The sequence below is a fragment of the Poromitra crassiceps genome (assembly GCF_964638095.1).
Source record: "Poromitra crassiceps genome assembly, chromosome: 1".
NCBI lineage: Eukaryota > Metazoa > Chordata > Actinopteri > Beryciformes > Melamphaidae > Poromitra > Poromitra crassiceps.
The window spans coordinates 26813499-26835561 of NC_139623.1; the positions used below are offsets into that span (position 1 = coordinate 26813499).

Consider the following 22063-nt stretch of genomic DNA (forward strand, 5'->3'; position numbering starts at 1 on the left):
GAGTTTACTTTGACAATGTTGTGCACACCGACACCGGATAGTTAGTTAGGTTAAGTTAGTTAGGTTAAGTAGCCTACATACAGTGCCTGGGTAGTGAGCAGACGGCGGTATTTGACAATTTAGCTAGAGCTCAGCCAAACTTGATTTCACAGTAGTTTTTATTGTGAATTCTAGATTCTAATTCAAAATGAAAACTAACGTGAAATTATTAGAAAATGGTCGAGGGGCGACTCTGCACCCGGTCGCGGGCCGCATCTGGTCCCCGGGCCGCAAGTTGAGTATCACTGTGTTAGAGGTATGCTTAGATGAACTATCGCTCATTGTGCTCAGCAGGTACTATGACTCATCCTGTCTTACTGACACATTTAAAGGATCCTGGTGTAAGATAATAGAGCAATAAAGACAGAATGAATAATTTAAAGGAGAAATATATTCAAAACATCGAACTAATTTAAAATGTGCCTGGTCTGGTGACACTTTTTTTGTGTGACAATTCAACATTATTTCACCAGGCAAAAGATTGCTGAGGGACAGGTCCACTTGCCCTGAGGCGAAAGGAAAGGAGGAAGGAAGGGAGGAAGGAAAAAAGGAAAGACGGAGAGACTGTTAATTGACCCTCTGCTTCTGGAAGAATGTATGCTGAGAAAGCTGGGAAAGAGGGGAAGATGGGTGAGTAACACATGTCACACACAGTGGGGGGGGGGGGGGGGGGGGGGGGGCATCCAGTTTTGGATGATGTAATAGGCTAGTGAACTTTTTCACATCAACTTCCTTTCAGGCTCAGCCTAGCCTACTGCTTCTGTACAACTATATAGTAAGAAATGCATTGCCTCTTTTCATCAGGGTAGGCTGTTCTTCCAGATCAAAATGGCATTACAGCTCATTAACAACAAAGTTGTTGTTCTTTCTGTGTAATAACCATGAATCAGGGCTGCAAAATGCTAAACTCCCTTTTTTTCATTTAATTGTATGGTAATATTAGCTTCAATGTAGCCTGCGTTGGCAGTTACTTGGTCAGGGGTGGAGGCGGGATTCGCTCCACCGATCTCCCGCTTACAAAGTGTACACACTAACCGCAACCCCAAGAGAGCTAGCTCTGGGGAAACGTCCAGGTAATCCCTGCATCTGTAGATGTTTGGTTTAATCTACTATTGCCATGAAATTAAGCGGAAACAGCCCTAATTCGTGGTTATTACACAAAAACTACCACAGCTATTACCTGATTATTACTTTGCTAATTACATGATATTACCTAATTATTATCACACTATTACCCCCTATTACCATGTTGTTACCGAACTGTAATATAAAGTGCTATGACATTTCCCCCTTGTTTTTAGTGCAGTGGTCTGCCAACAAGCGGCTAAAAAGGTTTGACCCAAAAGGAGCGTCCTGGCTCCTGTTGATTCTGCTGTAATTTGTGATGAAGCAACATTTTGATCACAACATACAGTACAACACCATCTCACAATATACATACAGTACAACACCATGTCACAATATACATACAGGACAACACCATGTCACAATATACATACAATACAACACCATGTCACAATATATACATACAATACAACACCATGTCACAATATATACATACAGTACAACACCATGTCACAATATACATACAGGACAACACCATGTCACAATATACATACAATACAACACCATGTCACAATATATACATAAGCTGCTTTCACACATGTCTGGAATTCAGGAGTTATCTAGAGGCCATGCGGATGGCTGTCATGTGTGAATGTGTGCATGTGGCTCATGCGCGCTCCCGCGGAGCCTCCTCCTACCCGCAGGTAAGTGTACCCCCAGCCGTAGTCGCAGAAGCGTATTGTCCCCCCCCCCCTCCAGAGCTCCGTGAAGTAGTCAGCTCGTGAGTGCATGAGGACAGAGACATTGTGACAGATTATTATTATATAAATAGTCGATGTGAATGAGCGAGCAAAAAAACACATCATGCCATTTCCATGGGTTTCCAAATGAAGCTCAAACCTGCTCCGTGTGCGACAGCAACACATTGGATTGCTGGATTGAAAGGCTCATGGCTCTGATCTGATTTCATGTCTGCTTCGCACAGCACACACATTTAATAAGCATTTTTGGACGCGAGGGTCGTCCCGCTTCCCAGTATTGGACATCGGGTAGGGTATCTGGATCTGGTTGCATTCATGTCTTTGATTTAACGTTTACACAGCGTTTGTGAAGATTAAATGGCAGAACCGCAAATTCCAAGTAGCGTCAAGTCAGGCAGTATAAAACGAAAACTTCCGGGTATAACCTTCGCAATAAATAAAGTAAATGCACGTGTAATGTTTTTTTGTGTGTGTTTCGAAAGATACAGAACGGAGATAAACTGGAAGAATATCTGCTCCCTTCGAAAAGTCAATTTTAACCCGTAGTGAGTCGACATTCAGATTTTTTGTTACTAAGTAATACAACATTTATTTTATTTTGAAGGTAAAAACGACTAGCTTCCTGTATTCTGTATAATTCTAGTAGGTTTGATGCATTTTAGGACTGAACATAGCAAATACCTGTTTTGTTTGTAGTGCTTGCGACTCGAGGAAATCGATGCATCTGGGCGTGAGTTGTAGGGTTGTTTAATTAATTACTAACGTTATGCGCAAACGATTATATGCCGTGAATGTTAGGCAGTTATCGCCCATTATGTATTTTTAGTTTTCACAACATTGTGTGGTCATGCCCAAATTCCCCCACCCCCGCCGCCCGCCCCCTCTCTACTTTACAAACTCTGCGGAGGTGCTACTCATGTGAGAATGCAACATGCCTCATGTGTGAAAGGGTACACTTCACGTATCATCCGGGGCAGGCTCAGTGGGGAGCAAACCTCACCTGATCCGGAGTTCATGTGTGAAAATAGCTATACAGTACAACACCACATCACAATATACATACATTACAACACCATGTCACAATATACATACAATACAACACCATGTCACCATATACATACAGGACAACACCATGTCACAATATACATACAGTACAACACCATGTCACAATATATACATACAGTACAATACCATGTCACAATATATAACCCCGTGCGACGGCACAGTGGCTCAGTAGTTAGCACTGTTGTCTCACAGCAAGAAGGCCCCGTGTTTGAACCCCGGTGCGTCCCAGGTCCTTTCTGCCTGGAGTTTGCAAGTTATCCCTGTGTTCGTGTGGGTTTCCTCCAGGTGGTCCGGTTTCCTCCCACCATCAAAGACATGTATGTCAGGGTTACTACTCCTGTCAGTGTGTGTGAGGCACTGGCAATCAAACTGGAGTTGGTTAGGGCTGATAGGACTTGTGCCCCTCAGTCCTCATAGCATTGTAAAGCCTATGGAGAAAATAGTTGGGCTCGTCTGCTCAGTTGAGTGTCAGAAAAAAGGTTGTTTTTCCCCAGCACTGATTGAATCCATTTGTAATTTTCACCGACGTACACTGAAACTAGCCCGGTTAAGCTGAGGTTACACTACAAGACTTTCCCCCTGATTTTAGACAGGATTTCGAGTCCAGCACAGTCTCTTTGTCTACTCTAGTCTGCAGTTGTTGTGGGCAGTTGTTGTGGCCAATTGGCACCAAAATCTGTTAGTGTATGATGGGGTACAGATCCTAATCGTCAATTGTAAACTCCCTCCCGACGCCAGTCAGAGCCACAACGATTATATCAAACATGTTTGAATTTCCAAGCCGACTCTGGATGCAGTCGCATAGTGTAAACTCATCTACATGCATATGGATCCCGTCAATATCCAATGATATTACACTATGAGGCTATGCCAAGAAGCAGTCAAATAGCTAATCATTCTTCATACATACATATTTATGATTATTCAAGGCACACGTGCATAATACAGAGATGCGTGGAAGACTCAACATCAAAGACAACATGAACATGCTAAAATCCATTTGTCAAGTCAGCCAGAATAAAATGGAAACTTTCGGTTGCAACTTTCAAAAAGAGTGCTTTTTAACCCATTGATACCTGATGCAGCATTTGTGTGTGTATCCCTTTAAGACACGCGGTTCGCGGTCTTAAAGGGATACACACACAAATGAGGGATATGTGCTGCAAATGCTGCATCAGGTATCAATGGGTTAAATAAAAGTACCATTGCAATGTGTGTGTGTGTGTGTGTGTGTGTGTGTGTGTGTGTGTGTGTGTGTGTGTGTGTGTGTGTGTGTGTGTGTGTGTTTTAGCCTGGTAAAGCAGCCGGTCACGTGAACTCACATGAACACTCTGGGAGGGTGTTTGCAGAAATTGCAAAGTGCTCTAACCAATCAGCGACCCGCCTCGTAGTTGACATCGTAACCGGCCAATCAGGAACGCAGCTAGCAAAACAGTAATGGCTGCCTCCGTGGATGGAACATCAACGTTCGCCGAGTTTAAACAGCCATAAAGTGCAGTTATTGCAGAAATAGACTCAATAACAACAATTACCGTATACACGTACAGGAGTCTGCAACAGCAGAGTTTCTCAGCGGAAAATATTGTTTTTCTGTTCTCCTGAGTGGATTTGGGTTTGACTGGATCCGAAGCTGATTGGCTGAAGGAGTTGTCTGTCAAGGCAAGTACACCTGCCCAACTTCTGCCCACTCCAAAGACTGAGTGAAAGCTGGAGGCCAGACTGAAAGGTAGAATGAAATGAAAAGTGAGTTCACGTGACCGGCTGGTTTACCAGGCTAATGTTTTTTGTGTATGATCCGAAATACCCCAACTACCAAAGAGGAAAAGAAAACATTTGCAGAGAAACCTTTTGTAAATTAACACAATCTTGTGCCTTTGAAAAGTCAATTTTAAACTGTAGTGAGTCATGCAGTAATACATTTGCACCTTTATTTTGAAGGTAAAGTTGTCTAGCTTCCAGTATGGTTAGTATCTGTGAGAGCTCATTGTTTTGATGTGAGTTTGCTGCGTTCAGTTGGGTTTAGTTGCTGTGACAAGTTGTGTAGTGTATGACCCCCAGTTTCATAAAAGAATATTCGGGAACCAGTCGGTTAGTAATAATAATGAACGTGTGTTTTCTATAGCGCTTTTCAAGGACTCAAAGACGCTGTACAAAAAGAAACACTAGAGGGGCGGGGACAAGGTAAGTGCAACAGACAATGGACAAACATGACACAGGCACACAGGGATAGGCAGGGGGGCTAGGAGAAGGCAGAGGAGAAGAGATGGGTTTTGAGACAGGATTGGAAGACAGTGAGGGAGTCAGATTCTCTAATGTCCGTGGGGAGAGAGTTCCAGAGCTTGGGAGCTGCCCTGCAGAAGGCTCTGCCGAAACTGCGGAGGTTGGATTTGGGGGTGGAGAGAAGGCCGGCAGAGGTGGATCGGAGGGAATGGGAGGGTTGGTAGGGGGAGAGGAGGTTGGTGAGATATGGGGGGGCCAGTTGGTGGAGAGCTTTGTAGGTGATGACGAGGATTTTGTAGATGATCCGGGAGGAGATGGGAAGCCAGTGGAGTTGTTGAAGGACTGGGGTGATGTGGTGCCAGGATTTGGTGTGGGTGAGGAGATGGGCGGCTGCGTTTTGGACCAGTTGGAGTCTATTGAGGAGGGTGGTGTTGGTGCCATAGAGGAGTGAGTTGCAGTAGTCCAGACGGGAGGAGATGAAGGCGTGAATGAGTGTTTCAGCAGCAGGGTGTGAGAGGGAGGACCAGATCTTAGCAATGTTGCGGAGATGGTAGAAAGAGGTTTTGACAATATGGCAGATGTGGGGCTCATGGGAGAGGGTGGGGTCAAAGATTACGCCAAGGTTGCGTGCCTGAGGAGATGGGGAAACGGTGGTGCAGTCGATGGTGAGTGAGGGGTTGTTGAGTTTGCTGAGGGTGGATTTGGAGCCGATGAGGAGGAGTTCAGTTTTATTGCTGTTTAGTTGAAGGAAGTTGTGTTGCATCCAGACTTTTATTGCAGACAGGCAGGAGTTGATGTGGGAGAGGGGTGGGTTCTGAGGGGATTTAGTGCTGAAGGAGATCTGGGTGTCGTCGGCATAGCAGTGGAAGTTGAGGTTGAAGTGGCAGAGGATCTTACCAAGGGGGAGGATGTAGATGAGGAAGAGGAGTGGGCCGAGAACGGAGCCTTGGGGGACACCGTGTGAGACTGGGGAGGGGGCGGAGGAGTGGTTGTGGATGAAGATGAAGTGGGAGCGGTTGGAGAGGTAGGAGTGGAGCCACCTGAGTGTGGTGCCTTCGATACCGAGAGCCTCAAGTCTGGACAGCAGGATGGCGTGGCTCACGGTATCGAAGGCTGCACTCAGGTCGAGGAGGATGAGGAAGGTGAGGGATCCAGTGTCCGCAGAGGTGAGGAGGTCGTTGAGGACTTTGAGGAGTGCAGTTTCTGTGGAGTGAAGTGGGCGGAAACTGGATTGGAGGGGTTCGAAGAGGTTATTGGAGTGCAGGTTAGTTTGGAGTTGTGTGGCGACAAGGCATTCCAGGGTTTTGGAGAGGAAGGGGAGGTTGGAGATGGGCCGGTAGTGGTTGAGGGTGGAGAGGTCGAGACCAGGTTTCTTGAGGATTGGGGTGACAGAGGCGGTTTTGAAGGCGGAGGGGACAATACCATGGGACAGGGAGGAGTTGAAGAGATTGGTGAGGGAGGCATGATTTCAGCAGGGGGGTGGGGAGGGGGTCGAGGGAGCAGGTTGTGGGTTTCGATGAACTGATGAGTTTGGAGATGGTTGAGTTCAAGTTCAAGTTCAAGTTCAAGCTTATTCATGTCCCAGAAGGGCACTTTGGGTTGCAGCAGAGCAAAAACAAAACAGTCATAAAATCACACAAGACTCGAAATAAGAACATGAAAACAAAGTGCAGACACAAATAGACCGTAAAACCATAAAAACCATAAAAAGACCATAAAACCATAAAAACAAAATGGAGACACAATAGACCACGACGTAGTACAAAGTAGCAGTGCAGTTCAAAAGTGCCAGTGTAGTTTAAAGTGCATTAGAGGCCATGGCCGATAAGTGCAAATGCAAGGCAGTCTAAGAAGGACACTTAGCCACACAGCGCTACATATTACAGAAAATAAATGCTACAATATAACTATTGTATAGGAGAACATAAAATAAATAAAAACATCAAATAGATGTTACATTACTGTATATTCTCTTAAGTAGCATTTAAAGCTCGAATCGAAGCAGGCACAAAGGAATTCCTATATCTATTTTTCTTAGCCAAGGGAGCACGAAGACGAAGGCCAGATGGAAGCAGCTCATATTCAGAGCCCAGCGGATGGGCATTGTCTGAGCAGATAGCCCTTGCTTTTTTCAGCAACTGCAAGTTGAAAATGTGGCCTAGGCTCCCAAAATGGATTCCGGCTATTTTTGAAGCCGTTTTCACAATTCTCCCTAGGGAGTTCCTATTCTTGATGTCAAGGCTGCCATACCAGCAGGCAATAGAGAAGGTGATCACCGATTCAATGAAAGCGCTGTACAAAGGGGGTAACTGAGTGAAGTAGGAGAGGCGGCGGTGTGGGGGAGGGGTAGGCCTGGTCAAGAGGGATGGAGAGGAGAGGGGCTGGAGTAGGGGCTGCTGGGTCAGACACGGGGGACAGTGATTGATGAATGGTGGTGATTTTGTCTGCAAAAAACTGAAGAAAAGAGTTGCATAGGTCGGGTGTGGAGGTAGGGAGGGCGTCGGCGCGGGGTTTGAGGAGGTTGTTGACGGTGGAGAAGAGTGTTTTAGAGTTGTGGCTGGGGTCGTTGATGATGGAGGAGTAGTAGGCAGACTTGGCGGCAGTGAGGGCTTCTTTATAGGTGGAGAGGTGGATTTTGAGTGCTTGAAGATGGACGGTGAGTGAGGTTTTCTTGCAGAGACGTTCGAGTTGGCGGCCAGTTTGTTTCATGGTGCGGAGGTGGGGTGTGAACCAGGGGGCAGAGGAGTTGAAGGAGACGGTTTTGGTTTTGCGGGGGGCAAGGGAGTCGAGGGAGGCAGACAGTGTGTCGTTGAGAAAATTGGTGAGATCATCAGGTGAGGTGGAGGCTGGGTGCAGGTTGAGAGCTGTGGTGAGTAGGTCGGAGAGTTGCAGGGGGTCGAGTGCTTTGGTGTTCCGGAATGTTATTTCTCTGAGGGTTAGGGGGCGTGGGGAGGGGGATGAGACAGTGAACTGGATGAGAGTGTGGTCAGACAGAGGGAATGGAGTAGGTTGGATGTTGAGAACCGGTAGATTGGCAGAGCAGACAAGGTCGAGGATGTGGCCTTTGACATGGGTGGGGAAGGTGACGTGTTGGGTGAAGTTGAAGTTGTCCAGGAGAGAGGTGAGGTCGGATGCAGGTTTACAGGTGGGTGAGTCGATGTGGATGTTGACGCCGAGGAGGAGTAGATGGGAAGAGAGAGATGAGGCTATTGTGAGGACTTCGGTGAGGTGGGACAGGAATGATGGGTGGGGTTTGGGTGGACGGTAAATGAGTAGAACAGTGATGGAGCAGCAGGTTTTGAAAGCCAGGAGTTTGAAAGATGAAACTGAGGGGAGGGTGAGTTCTGTTAACCAGTAGTGTTGATTGAAAATGACAGCCAGGCCACCTCCGCGGCGGGAGGGGCGGGGTTTGGAGATGTAACTGAAGCCAGGGGAAGATGCTTGGTTGAGGGAGAAGACATCATTGGGTTGTTGCCAGGTTTCGGTGAGGAGGAGAAAGTCAAGTGAATTGTCAAGAATTAGTTCATGCAGGAGGGGGGCTTTGTTATTAAGTGACCGGTTGTTGAGGAGGGTGAAGGTGGGTGGATGGAAAGGTGGAGTAGTGGGGGCGCGGTGGAGAGGACGGAGGTTAGCCAGGTTGACAGAGTGTGGGGGGGGGGGGGTAGTGGAGGGGGGGCGGTGGGAGCTTATGGTTTGGATGAAGGAGATAGTGGAAGAATGTGAATGACGGGAGTGTTTGGGGCCACGGTGGAGGTATCGGTGACGGTGGAGGATGCCAGCAGTGCAAGCAGTGATGAGGGTAGTAACCCTTAACAGTAACCGGTAGTTATTGTTAAGAAGTAAAAGTTGATGGGAGGAGTAGTGGAGGTGGAGGGGAGACCAGGGTGTACCATGCAGCAAAAGGGTGGGGTTAGTGGGGATAGAAAGGGTTAGTAATGTTAGTAGAAAGGAGAGAGGGTTTAGTAGGGGAGCCATAGGGATAGATAGTGAGTGAGTGGGTTAGCAGCAGTGGGAGTAAGCACGGGCGGGATAGGTGAGCTTCTCACGGTACCGAGGGGAATTGGATGAGTGCAGCCAGGGGAAGATGAAGTCCAGAGGAAGGGGGAAATCCGGGAAAATGAGTGGTCCAGTAAAAATAAAAAATTAAGTAGAAGTCCGAGTGTGAGTAATCCAGAAAAACGTTAGCGAGACAGAGCGAGGAGGGCAGCTCCAAGCAGGCCAGGTGTAGGGCTAGCCGGTGGCTAACAGGTGTTGTTGTTGGCTAGCGTTAGCCAGCTAGTAGGGGGCAGGGAGAGTGAGGTAGCGAAAGACACGAACAGGGGAAGACAGATAAAGAGAAAAACAAAAATCGACGGGGAAACAGAAGAAAGTAGGTGAAAAGCAAAGGAAAACAGACTGACAGACTGATAGAGGAGCGGCAGCCACAGACGGCGCCAGCAGTGCCCACCGACAGCAACAAACATACACACGCAACAGTGCCGGAGTAGTGTATACTCCCAGTCTTTTTGATTGATTGATTGATTGATTGAAACGATTTATTTCAAACAGTTAAAACAATACATAAAGTTAAAAAAAAAACAGTAAACATAACAGTCTAATAGACTTCATCAAAAGGAAAATACGTAAACGCAAACATAAAAAAGGTGAACTGTTTGAAAAGGGGCAGGAAGAAGCCTAGGCTTATCGAGTCCTGCCCCCCAATCATTCATAAACAAAATCATACATCCCTATATTATATGCATATCCCAACTCTCACGCTCCTCCCCACATGCTCATGCATACACATACATACATATACATGTATATGCATGTATATACACAAACGTACACAAACTTACCCATACACATACATCATAAATCCACCTACAAATCCCTATCAATACCCATTCCCAATAATACAATCCAACATTACCCCAAAAACCCAATGTTTTGATATCAACCTGTGTTGAACCAATACATCCAAGAATCCATCCAATGTATAGAACAATTCTTTACATAATGTATATTACAATATAATTTACATCATGTACACCATATATTATACATTATATGCATAATAACCTCATTACACATACAATAATTTTTATACATATATGTATATCATACATATATGTATATTAATGTACAGAATACACATCAGACCAGGTACATACACCCACCAATAACACAGTAATTATCTACCAGGAAGAAAAAACGACATTGCCAAAAAACAGTAAGAATCCTAGTAACTCAAGATTCAATGTATTTCTTGATTAAATATTTTTTTAAATTAGATTTGAAAATAGAGATACTAGAGCTTTCTTTGATCCTGTCATCCAGTCTGTTCCAAAGAGTCACCCCATACACTGTAATACACATGCTCTTAAGAGTAGTGCGAGCACACGGCTGTTTCAAATTATATTTATATTTATTTATTTATATTATATTATATTTTCATAATCTGTGAGGATTTTGAAGTTGTCTAGTGTAACTTAGCCTTGAGTCAGCACCTGATATAAAAATCGGCTGCGTTGCCAACATCAAGCCTGAGTGTCCCTGGGTAAACAACAAGCACATCCATTCAAATTCTCAAAATAGGCAATGTAATTCCCGTTGCGTATGTCAAATGCACAAGCATGTGCAGAAAGAGATAAGAGAGTCCAACCAAAGAACGATTGGAATGGTTGTTTACAAGACGAAATTCTACCTGTGTTAACTCTCGTGATTGGATGGGCCTATGCCAGAAGTGGGCCATAGCCACGCGGCTGCATTAAGCTTGTTTTATGCTCGCCGTGCCGCGAAGGGCGCGGGGGAGGAGCGAGGGGCGTGAGTGTCAAATTACATCAATGTGTTGGGCCCGTAGGCCGCCCACCGTGTACCTGAAGATTTTTTACCACATTTCTTGACCCATGTGGTAGGCTAAACTTTGATTTGCAACTGTTCGTTTAAATGTGTTGTGTTGAGAGCATGGTTGAGAGAGATTAAAAGCAGCACAGAGTAGGCTATCAGGCCTGAGAACTGAAACGGATATTCAGTCAAAACAAGTTTGGTGATTCATTCATGTGCTGATATACGGTCGTTTGAGAAAGAAAGCGCACTCAGTAGGCTACTGCACATAATAGCGTTTCATTGCGACTTTTCACGGGCTGTTCTCACTATTACCATTATAATAACATGCTGATCACTTGGCTGCCATTCTGAGTATAAAAGCATCTGCCCCAGCGTGAGGTCCGCAGTCCGCACATAACTCGCGGAGCTCCGCCTTGCTCGAGTATAATGAGCCCTTTACCACCCCCCCCCCCCCCCACACACACACACACACACACACACACACACACACACACACACACACAAAATGTGTTTTGCTGGTCATGGCTGTTTTTTGGGGATCAGTCGACTTGGCTGTTAACTATTAACTGGTTTGTTCATCACTGACTGGTAAATACTCTCTCTCTCTCTCTCTCCCCCTCTCTCTCTCTCTCTCTCTCTCTCTCAGAATGGAAAAAAGATACATCCATAGAATGTTTTCTTTTGCAATATTTGCATTTCATTCAGTAAGAGTAACCAATATAGAGTAGGATTGTGATGGAAATGTTGATAAAAGATATCGTGGGCAATATTGTGGGCAATTTGTTGAAATTCAAGAAAGTGGTGAGGAAAGTTCCTATTTCGCCTTAAACCTGTGTCAGCGTGAGGAATGCATTTGATAACAAATGACATGCCGTTACTATCTGGTTATTACATTGACACTAATAACCACACAGTAGAAGGAATCTCTTGCGCTACAGTCCACAAGGGGAGATCGGTGCTCTCGGACGAGGACAGAATACTGGAAAGGTAGAGATGACTGGAGCGCACGAAATCACTGGCAAACTAATTTAATAAGGTACAAATTACAAATTGTACCTTATTAAATTTGTTTGCCAGTTATTTTGTGTGCTCCTACCTTTCCACTAATAACAACACACTTTGTGCTGGCATGCACAAACAACCCAGTATAACGCGAAGCCCATACAAAGTTTTCCTACCTTACTCATCCCCTCATAATCTGAAACACACTTTTCTCATCATCATCAGCATCATAATTATCATCATCATCATCATCATCATCAGTGAAACAGCACATATAAAAGGCAATCAAATTACCCACTTCTCTCCCTCTCTATCTGTGTCTCTTTTGTTTATCTTGGCCTCAGTTATCTACAGTGCTGACCAGGTTTCCAGCTTAATGAGTATACTGTCTGTTATGATGTTATGGAAGGAAAGATAAGATTAATTTCTTTCGTTTTTTTTACTGTTGTCTTTGTGCCTTGAACTGTGAAACTGTCAGTTGTCAATATTTCTCTGTTCCAACATCACCAAGACAAACTCTCATAGATTTTTGGTGTATTTAGTGATTCCTATGTTTATAGAGAAGTGTCTATGTAGCATGTGTTTTTTATCTTTTGCAATTTTCACCCGAGAACTGCATTTTAGCACTGGAGACACTGGAGGCTCGTCTGACAAAGTTGACCCTTTTCTTTCAGACCATAAACCTAGCCAGCAGTATTGTATGGAACCTACCTTAGATTGCAGAGACTTGGGAATTCAGTGACAGCATGACATGGCCGGTCGCCTCGCAACAAAGTCAAATGGTCTTCAGTTGAAAATCATCATCATTTCGAGAGCCAATTCAATCTTCCATATCATATGACTTAACAAGGTCAAGTAGCGTCTTGGTTTGACAGTTTCTGTGTTGTCTGACTGAAGCGAGTCCTCCCAGAAACAAGTGTCTTTGTATAATTACAAGAGGAGCAGAACAGGCTGGGAGTGGCCTGTGGTGTGTCTGCGTGTGTTATAATTAGATGACACACCTACAAACTGTACAGCCCACATGGCACACCAAGCAAACATTCTCCAACAAACACACACTTTTGTTTGGTACACACGTTTGTTTGGTGTGCCATGGCAGGCTGTCTGTCCTTGTCTGGAATTGTTTGGAGATGTTTTTGTTCAGATTCGACATGTTCAGTCCTTGTTTGTCTGTGTTTTGATGAAGTTTGGTCAGTTTGTCATGCTTTCCAATGCACATAGCAACACAGCTCGCTTAACTGCAATTTTGAAGCCTGGGGTCAGTTTAAAAGCCTTACAAAATATAACATACCATATTTCTTTGTTTGTGTTTTTTTTGTGTGTGTTAAAATTCTGAAAATGAATAAATATTTGGTAGTTATGATCAGGACTGAAGTTGATTAAAAGATTTACCCCCCAAAAAATGGAAAATAATAGTTAATTACGGTAATAGTTTTTGATGGGGACCTTTTAGGTCCCTAATTGTACTAGAGGGATTTCATTTTTTTAAAGCAAGGCACAAGTACTGTACAAGTACAATATATACAAGTACTGTACAAGCAGTGTCTCTAAATTACACTATATCCTCTTCACTCTCCATTTTGAGCTCATTTTTGAAGTCAACTGTTCGACCTGTTAAGTTTGGTGAACTGTTATGTTTGGATTTGTTTGATCAGTGTGCCATGGGCAGTACATTTTCAGACATTCTAGACAACTGCCATCTTTGGAGTATGTTTCCTTGGTGTGCCATGGGCTCTAGGATGTACACTAATATTACATGCCCCCCCCCCACCCCCACAAGATCACACAGCTTAGTATGTTTCTTTTGATGGGGGGAGGGGGGGCGTACATCAATTACAGTATGTCCGCTGTGTTTAACTTCTCTGTTATGACTACGGCTGCAACACATATGACTCATATCACTTGTGTGTGTGTGTGTGTGTGTGTGTGTGTGTGTGTGTGTGTGTGTGTGTGTGTGTGTGTGTGTGTGTGTGTGTGTGTGTCTGTGTGTGTGTGTCTGTGTGTTTGTGTGTATGCATCTCTAAGAAGGACAAGACTATATTGTCTGCAAGTTACCTTTACAATAATAGAGACACTGCATGAAATAGGTCACGCCCATCACGGGGGAAAGCTGTCCATTCATTTCCACACACCAGCGTAATTTTCCTTGAAATAAACATTGCTAAAAGCTGTTGTGTGGTGGGGCTGCGCAGACAACAAATGTAAAAAATCGCCAATTCAAGTTTTTTTTGTATTCCCGAGCCAAACAAGGAAGCCATTGAGAATTGGCGAGAAGAAAAATGTGGATCTAGCTGTCAAGGAAGTAAGTAGGAGAGTTCATCTTCCGTATATTTGGGCCCCTATCGTTGCATCGGCCTAGTTTCTACGCCGAGCGTCTGGCGCAGTGGGCGTGGACCAGCGCACTTGATATCTTGGTATCGGCGCTACACGCAGCCTCAACCATTATAACCACGCCTTTTAAGCGTAAAATTATGCACAGTCCACTCATTGGAGAAGTGCAGTACGCTTGCCTTTTAAGCTCCAATTCCAGGAGAAATCCGGTAAAACCAGACAAAGCCAAGCCTCTGCTCCCCCCCCCCCTCCCTTCATCCCGTCTGTCTGTCTCCATATAGGCTATTATTCCATATTATTATGCTTCTCAAACCAATCTAACAGCAGTTTAAATACTGCAAGCATGTAAATACGCTACACTATAGCAAGATCAAAGTGAAAAGAATGTTCTAAATGCATCAGCTAGAAAAATATAGCCTATCCCTATATGATGAGATTAATTAGATTGGTGAAAGTTTGTCCAGAAAGATATCGTTTTCTCTCCCCTGCTGCAGGTAGAATGATGCACATAAATATACCCTACATTATGTAAAGTCATTGCATAAATGTGTTTTTATTGTAAAACTAAATGTGAAGTAGGGCAAAGTTATTGGAGCAGACATCACAGTATAGCACATGGCAGTAGAAGCACGTTCCACTGTCACTTATCTAAATCACGTTAAATCGACAAGGGATATATATAGGCCCAGGAGGACATATATGTTTCACATAGGGTGGTGTTTTCATTTCGATGTTTTATTTGGTCCAATATTGAAATGTTCTACAATTGCAGGTTGTGTTACCATTACACATTATTTAGATCTACCTTTATATATATTTCGGCTCATTTGGTTGCTATTTAGTAGCGAAATGGAGAAGCACAATGCATGCTGGGACATTCACATTGCAGTGAACTTACAACTTCTTTTTTCTATGGGACGTGTTGTGTCTGTCTGAGCGAGGGAGTCAGAGAGAGACAGTCGTATTGTGCCTGTCAGACTGAGGAGAGAGGGAGAGAGTGACACAGAGAAGGGTGACAGAGGAGAGCCAGAGGGGAGCGCTCCACGCAACCAGCGCACTGAATAGGCCTGGTTTTCAAAAGCGCAAAGCGCTAAATTTACGCCAGGTGGGAAGATACCATTAGGCCGATATTTAACGCCGAAACGCCCATTCTCGCCAATTCAGGGAGTGCGCCATGCCCATTCGGCCTAAAGCGCATTTGGCAGCGTAAAGCCATATTGATATCTTCCCGAGGCAGGCGCAAGGCACGTTTTTTAGCGCCGAAGGCCCGTTTTAGCGCCGAAGGCCTGTGGGAGAATAGGGGCCCTGATCTTTGTGTGCAACACGCAACCATGCATGCGACATAGGAGAATGCCAGGATTGGGGGGGGGGGGGTTTCTTTTCCCCTGTTTTCGGCATGGTTTCTGAATGATGACGCGCTCCGCAGTGTCTCTATAGATCCAGTATTAGCTCATGCAAGATTTTCCCATCCAATGTATCAAAGGACTTTTGTTAGCAATTTGAGTTTGTGTTTCCATCTTAAAGCCATTCCAGGTGTGGACCACTGACTGTGTACAAGCAGTGGTGTGCATCAGTTCCATGCTGGCTCTGCAGTCAAAACTGTGAGTCAGTGATGATGTCCTGTATAGTCAGTCCACCTGACTGAAGAAAATGTGTATAGAGCTGAACAGTCACATGACATCTCTGGCCCCGGAAGTGAGTTTCCCATTCATTTTCTCCATATATTTCAAAACATCTTTATATAATGACTTTTAAGGCTGGAAACCAAGCCAACCTGTGACCTATTGAATCGTGAGTGACCATACAACATTTCAGTTGGAGCAAAAACAAAAAATAAAGATTAAATTGTTTGTTTTTGTTTGTTTTTGCAACAACTGAAATGTTTTATGGTCCCTCAGTCACGATTCAGTAGGTCACAGGTTGGCTTGGTTCCAGCCTTAAAACGAAGATTTTTCTAAATGTCTATGGAGAAAATGAATGGCAAACTCATTTCTGGGGCAAGAGATGTCACGTGACTGTTCAGCTCTATAGTCTGACTCACTGGAAGCAGGCTGATAAGCTCTGCCATTGGCTCCGACCATTAATCCGGAGCGAAGGGAAATCCATTTCCGCTCCCTGTTTGTTGCTCTCAAATGCCTCCACTGCTGTTATACAACAACGCTAGCTAGCAAGCTAGCAACCTACATGCTGAAAATGTTGAACTGCCATAGCAACAACAAGCATGAAAAGTTTTCATGCTTGGTACTTTTGGGGGATGGTTATAAAGATAACAGAGCCTTTCTTTCAAAGGAGCTGGTGGTGGACCTGAGGAGGGTCATGGCTCCGGTGACCCCTGTTTCAATCCACGGGGTCAGTGTTGACATAGTGGAGGATTACAAGTACCTTGGAGTGTACATTGACAATAAACTGGACTGGGCTAAGAACACTGAAGCACTCTACAAGAAGGGGCATAGCCGTCTCTACTTCCTGAGACGGCTGAGGTCCTTCAACGTCTGCCGGACTGGATTGGATTGGATTGGATTGGATTTATTTGACAATAAAAAAAAAAAGATATGTATACATCTCTGCCCACCAAGAATACATACAATTAAAAATCATCGAGGTTAAAAAGACAATGAAGCCAAAAGGCGTATTTCCATTGTGGACCTCTGCTGAGGATGTTTCAATTTATTTATTTTTTAATTACCGTAATTAATTAATTTGTTCGATAGGGGACAGGTGTACATTAATGAACATTTAAAAAAAATGTAAACGCACGACAATTGCAGTCACAAGACTGATTTCCATTGTTAGTCCCCCTGCCAGATGATACAGGCTTAGAGTCCTGATAGGGGTAAAAAGTAACATAGTGCAACAAATACATATTTAAAATGTAAACACAATGCAAAGTGCAAGTATGCAGAGATATACAATCAGATACTGAGAACCTGAGTTTGAGCTCTACATAGCTAAGTGAAAAGTGCAAAGTACAAATATACAGGAATATACAGTCAGATACTAAAACCTGAGTTTGGGATCAACATACAGCTAAAATGTAAGATCTACATAGAAGACTTACTCAACAGATATAAGAGAAAAAAAAAAAATACAGAGAACAACACACGTTCATGTTCTATGAGTCGGTGGTGGCCAGTGCCTTCCTGTATGCTATAGTGTGCTGGGGCAGCAGGCTGAAGGCAGCGGACGCCAACAGACTCAACAAACTGATCCGTAAGGCCAGGGACATTGTGGGGCTGGAGCTGGGCTCTCTGACAGCGGTGTCGGAGAAGAGAACGCTGTCCAGGCTACGCTCCATCATGAGCAATGACTCTCACCCACTCCACGGTGTGCTGGTCAAACACAGGAGTACGTTCAGTGAGAGACTGATCCCACCCAGATGCAACACAGAGAGGCACAGGAAATCATTCCTGTGAGTCAGCCGATAGGTTAACTGCCTTAGCTGAGCCACATATAATTGACACACACTGAAATAAAAAATATAATTCCAGTGTGCAATAACTGCAATTTGACACGTACTGTACATTATACTTTACTCTACTTACTCTACTTTATTTGAGTTTACTCTATTGCATTTTACTGCATTTTACTTATTGTATTGACTGTTTACGTTTAGGGAGATACTGTGTGATACTGTGTTATGCTATGTGTGTTCTGAGTGCGAGCTGCTGTAACTTGTCCCAATTTCCCCCCGGGGATCATTAAAGTCTTTCTGATTCTGATTCTGATTCTGATTTCTCCCCCGCTATACCAGAGTGAGAGTAAGAGAAGCCAGACTCTCTCCTGCGCGGGTACAGCACGAAACGGAGATAGTCTGGCAAGCGAGACTAAAATGGGTAGAACTCCCAGGCATGAAATACACCTTTCAGTTAATGTTCATACTTGTATAACATTATACAGTACACTCAACATGACAGAAAAACTTTAGTGTAACACAAAATACAACTGATACAGGTGGAATATGGCTTCAATACTCTCAATCCTACCAACCTCCACTACACACACACACACACACACACACACACACACACACACACACACACACACACACACACACACACACACACACACACACACAGGGGGGAGGTCTCAGGTAGAGGAAGAGACAATAGAGTGTTTGTTCTCTGCAGCGCTGTGACGAGGGGGAAGAGGGAGCAGCGTGGCAGCTCGGGCTGCGTCTGGGATAGAGCAGTGCGTCTGGCATAGAGCAGCTTGTGCCGTGTCTGGGATAGAGCAGTGTGTCTGGGATAGAGCAGTGCGTCTGGGATAGAGCAGTGCGTCTGGGATAGAGCAGTGTGTCTGGGATAGATCAGTGTGTCTGGGATAGAGCAGTGCATCTGGGATAGAGCAGTGCGTCTGGGATAGAGCAGTGTGTCTGGGATAGATCAGTGTGTCTGGGATAGAGCAGTGCATCTGGGATAGAGCAGTGTGTCTGGAATAGAGCAGTGTGTCTGGGGTAGAGCAGTGTGTCTGGGATAGAGCAGTGCATATGGGATAGAGCAGTGTGTCTGGAATAGAGCAGTGTGTCTGGGGTAGAGCAGTGTGTCTGGGATAGAGCAGTGCATATGGGATAGAGCAGTGTGTCTGGGATAGAGCAGTGCATCTGGGATAGAGCAGTGTGTCTGAGATAGAGCAGTGTGTCTGAGATAGAGCAGTGTGTCTGAGATAGAGCAGTGTGTCTGAGATAGAGCAGTGTGTCAGGGATAGAGCAGTGTGTCTGAGATAGAGCAGTGTGTCAGGGATAGAGCAGTGTGTCTGAGATAGAGCAGTGTGTCTGAGATAGAGCAGCCCGTTCTGCATCTGAGATAGAGCAGCACACGCCACGTCTGGGATAGAGCAGTGCGTCTGGGATAGAGCAGTGTGTATGGGATAGAGCAGCTCGTGTCGTGTCTGAGATAGAGCAGAGTGACTGGGATAGAGCAGCTCGTGGTGTGTATGGGATAGAGCAGCGAGTGCTGCGCCTGGATAGAGCAACTCATGCTGTGTCTGGATAGAGCAGCTTGTGCTGAGTCTGGATAGAGCAACTCGTGCTGTGTCTGGATAGAGCAGCTTGTGCTGAGTCTGGATAGAGCAACTCGTGCTGTGTCTGGATAGAGCAGCTCGTTCTGCACCTGGGATAGAGTAGTGCGTCTGGGATAGAGCAGTGTTTCTGGGATAGGGCAGCTCGTGCTGCGTCTGGATAGAGCAGCTCGTGCTGCGTCTGGATAGAGCAGCTCGGGCTGCGTCTGGGATAGAGCCGTGTGTCTGGGATAGAGCACAGAGCAGTGCGTCTGGGATAGAGCAGTGTTTCTGGGATAGAGCAGTGTGTCTGGGATAGAGCAGTGTGTCTGGGATAGAGCAGTGCGTCTGGGATAGAGCAGTGTGTCTGGGATAGAGCAGTGCGTCTGGGATAGAGCAGTGTGTCTGGGATAGACCAGCCTTTTACAACTAGTAGACAAGATTCACATTGCCTTGGAAATGAGAAAGAGTTTGCATGTGGTATTTTCTTGGATCTCTCTATAGCGTTTGATGCTGTCAATCATGACATCTTGGTTGCTAAATTGTATGCATATGGTTTTCATGGCAATGTCATTAAGTTGTTTTGTAATTATGTTTATAATAGAGAACAATATGTTAATATCAATGGTATAGAGTCTAGGAGAGCTAAGATTCAGTGTGGGGCGCCTCAAGGCTCAATTTTGCGACCCCTACTGTTTCTTATCTTCATAAACGATCTTGCAGCAGTGTCAAATACAATATTTCCAATATTAGTTGCAGACAATATCAATTTACTGATCTCCAATAAAAACTTGACTGTTCTCATGAACGAGGTAAATAATGGCCTGCTCATGTATTCTAAATGGTTCCAGACAAACAAATTGGCATTAAATGTGAAAAAAAATCAAACTTTATGATATTTGCTGCATGGTAAAAATAACTATAAATCAGAATTATTTAAATTGCACATAGATGGTGAGGAAATTATCAGAGTCTCATCATCAAGATTTCTAGGAATCTTGATAGATGAGAAACAGATGAGAAAACAAATTTTAATGATGGCTTTCTGTGGAACAATAGCTGCTACTTCTTGCTAATACTTATAGGGCCCTATTCTCCCACAGGCCTTCGGCGCAAAAACTGGCCTTAAACGCAAAAAAACGTGCCTTGCGCCTGCCTCGGGAAGATAGCAACATGGCTTTAGGCCCCGAAATGCGCTTTACGCGAAATGGGCGAGAATGGGCGTTTCGGCCTTAAATACCGGCCTAATGATATCTTCCCTCCTGGCGTTAATTTAGCGCTTTGCGCTTTCGAAAACCAGGCCTATTCAGTGTGCCGCGGAGCGCTCCTCTGCCTCTCCTCTGTCCCCCTTCTCTCTGTGTCACCCCCTTTCTCTTACTCATCAGTCTGACAGGCACAATACGACTGGTGAAAAAAGTTTGCCGGTTCTCTCTCTCTCTCAGAAAAAAGAAGTTGTTATACCGTACATAGTATAACAACATGACAGTTTTTTCTAACATGACAGTTTTGAGCCTGTGACATTCAGAGGCTGTTGCATCATGTGCAGTGAAGGCGAGAGAAAACGAGATCATTCTGGCCAAACATTCACTGCCTGGCTTCCCTGCAACAGCCAGACATCTCCCAGCATGCATTGGGCTAATACATTTCGATAATAAATCGCATCCAAATTAGCCTAAATAGATAGAAAGGTACATCGAAATAGATCGAAATAATATGTAATGTTACCACAACATGCTATTGTAGAACATTTCAATATTGGACAAAATAAAATCGCGAAATCCAAACACAACCTGTAGAACATTTCAATATTGGACAAAATAAAATCGCGAAATCCAAACACAACCCTATGTGAAACATATATGTCATCCTGGGCCTATATATATCCCTCGTAGATTTAACGTGATTTAGATAAGTGACAGCGTAACGCGGTTCTACTGTCATGTGCTATACTGTGATGTCTGCTTCAATAAATTGGCCCTACTTCACATTTAGTTTTACAATAAAAACACATTTCTGCAATGACTTTACATAATGTAGGCTATATTTATGTGCATCATCCTACCTGTGCAGCAGGGGAGAGAAAACGCTATCATTCTGGACAAACTTTCACCAATCTAATATCATCATAGGGATACACTATTTTTTTCTAGCCGATGCGTTTAGAACATTCTTTTCACTTTGATCTTGCTACAGTGTAGCGTATTTACATGCTTGCAGTATTTAAACTGCAGGTAGATTGGTTTGAGAATAATATGGAATAATAGCCTATATATGGAGACAGACAGAGGGAATAAAAGGGAGGGGGGAGATCAGAGCCCTCGGCTTTTCTGAAGCCGGACTGGATCGCTCCGTGGAATTGGAGCTGAAAAGTGAAGCATGTGATTTGTTTACTGCACTTCCCCAATGAGCAGATAGTGCATAATTTTACGCTTAAAAGGCGTGGTTATAATGCTTAAGGCCGCGTGTAGCGCCGACACCAAGATATAATCTGGGCTGCGCCTGGCACTAAACGCAGTTTATAGGCGACGATAGAGCGCATTAGGTCTAAAACCTCACTGTCCCTCCACTGAGCTCCCTCGCAGCTGTCCTCCATGTTTGTAATCACAATCTGCCCACTTAGACCTCCCTCCTCCCGCCAGCGCAGAATAGTGACGAATGTTGCTCTGGAATGACGTAAAAGTCACATTGAAGCATTAAGTCAGATATGGGGCAGATGTCCACACCAGAGTCACATTCCAAAACATCAGATTCGAATC

The 22063-nt window shown here is 44.6% G+C and overlaps 1 protein-coding gene across 1 annotated transcript in view; it reads left to right on the forward strand.

Annotated features, from left to right (window-relative positions):
* The first annotated feature begins 562 nt into the window (after positions 1 to 562).
* The window catches only part of hpn (hepsin), a 68943-nt gene continuing 47442 nt past the window's right edge, over positions 563 to 22063 (forward strand). The window contains exon 1 of the mRNA XM_083638117.1: positions 563 to 669. Within this exon, the coding sequence (XP_083494243.1) occupies positions 633 to 669 (37 nt within the window). The 5' untranslated portion in view covers positions 563 to 632. The remainder of the gene's footprint in view (positions 670 to 22063) is intronic.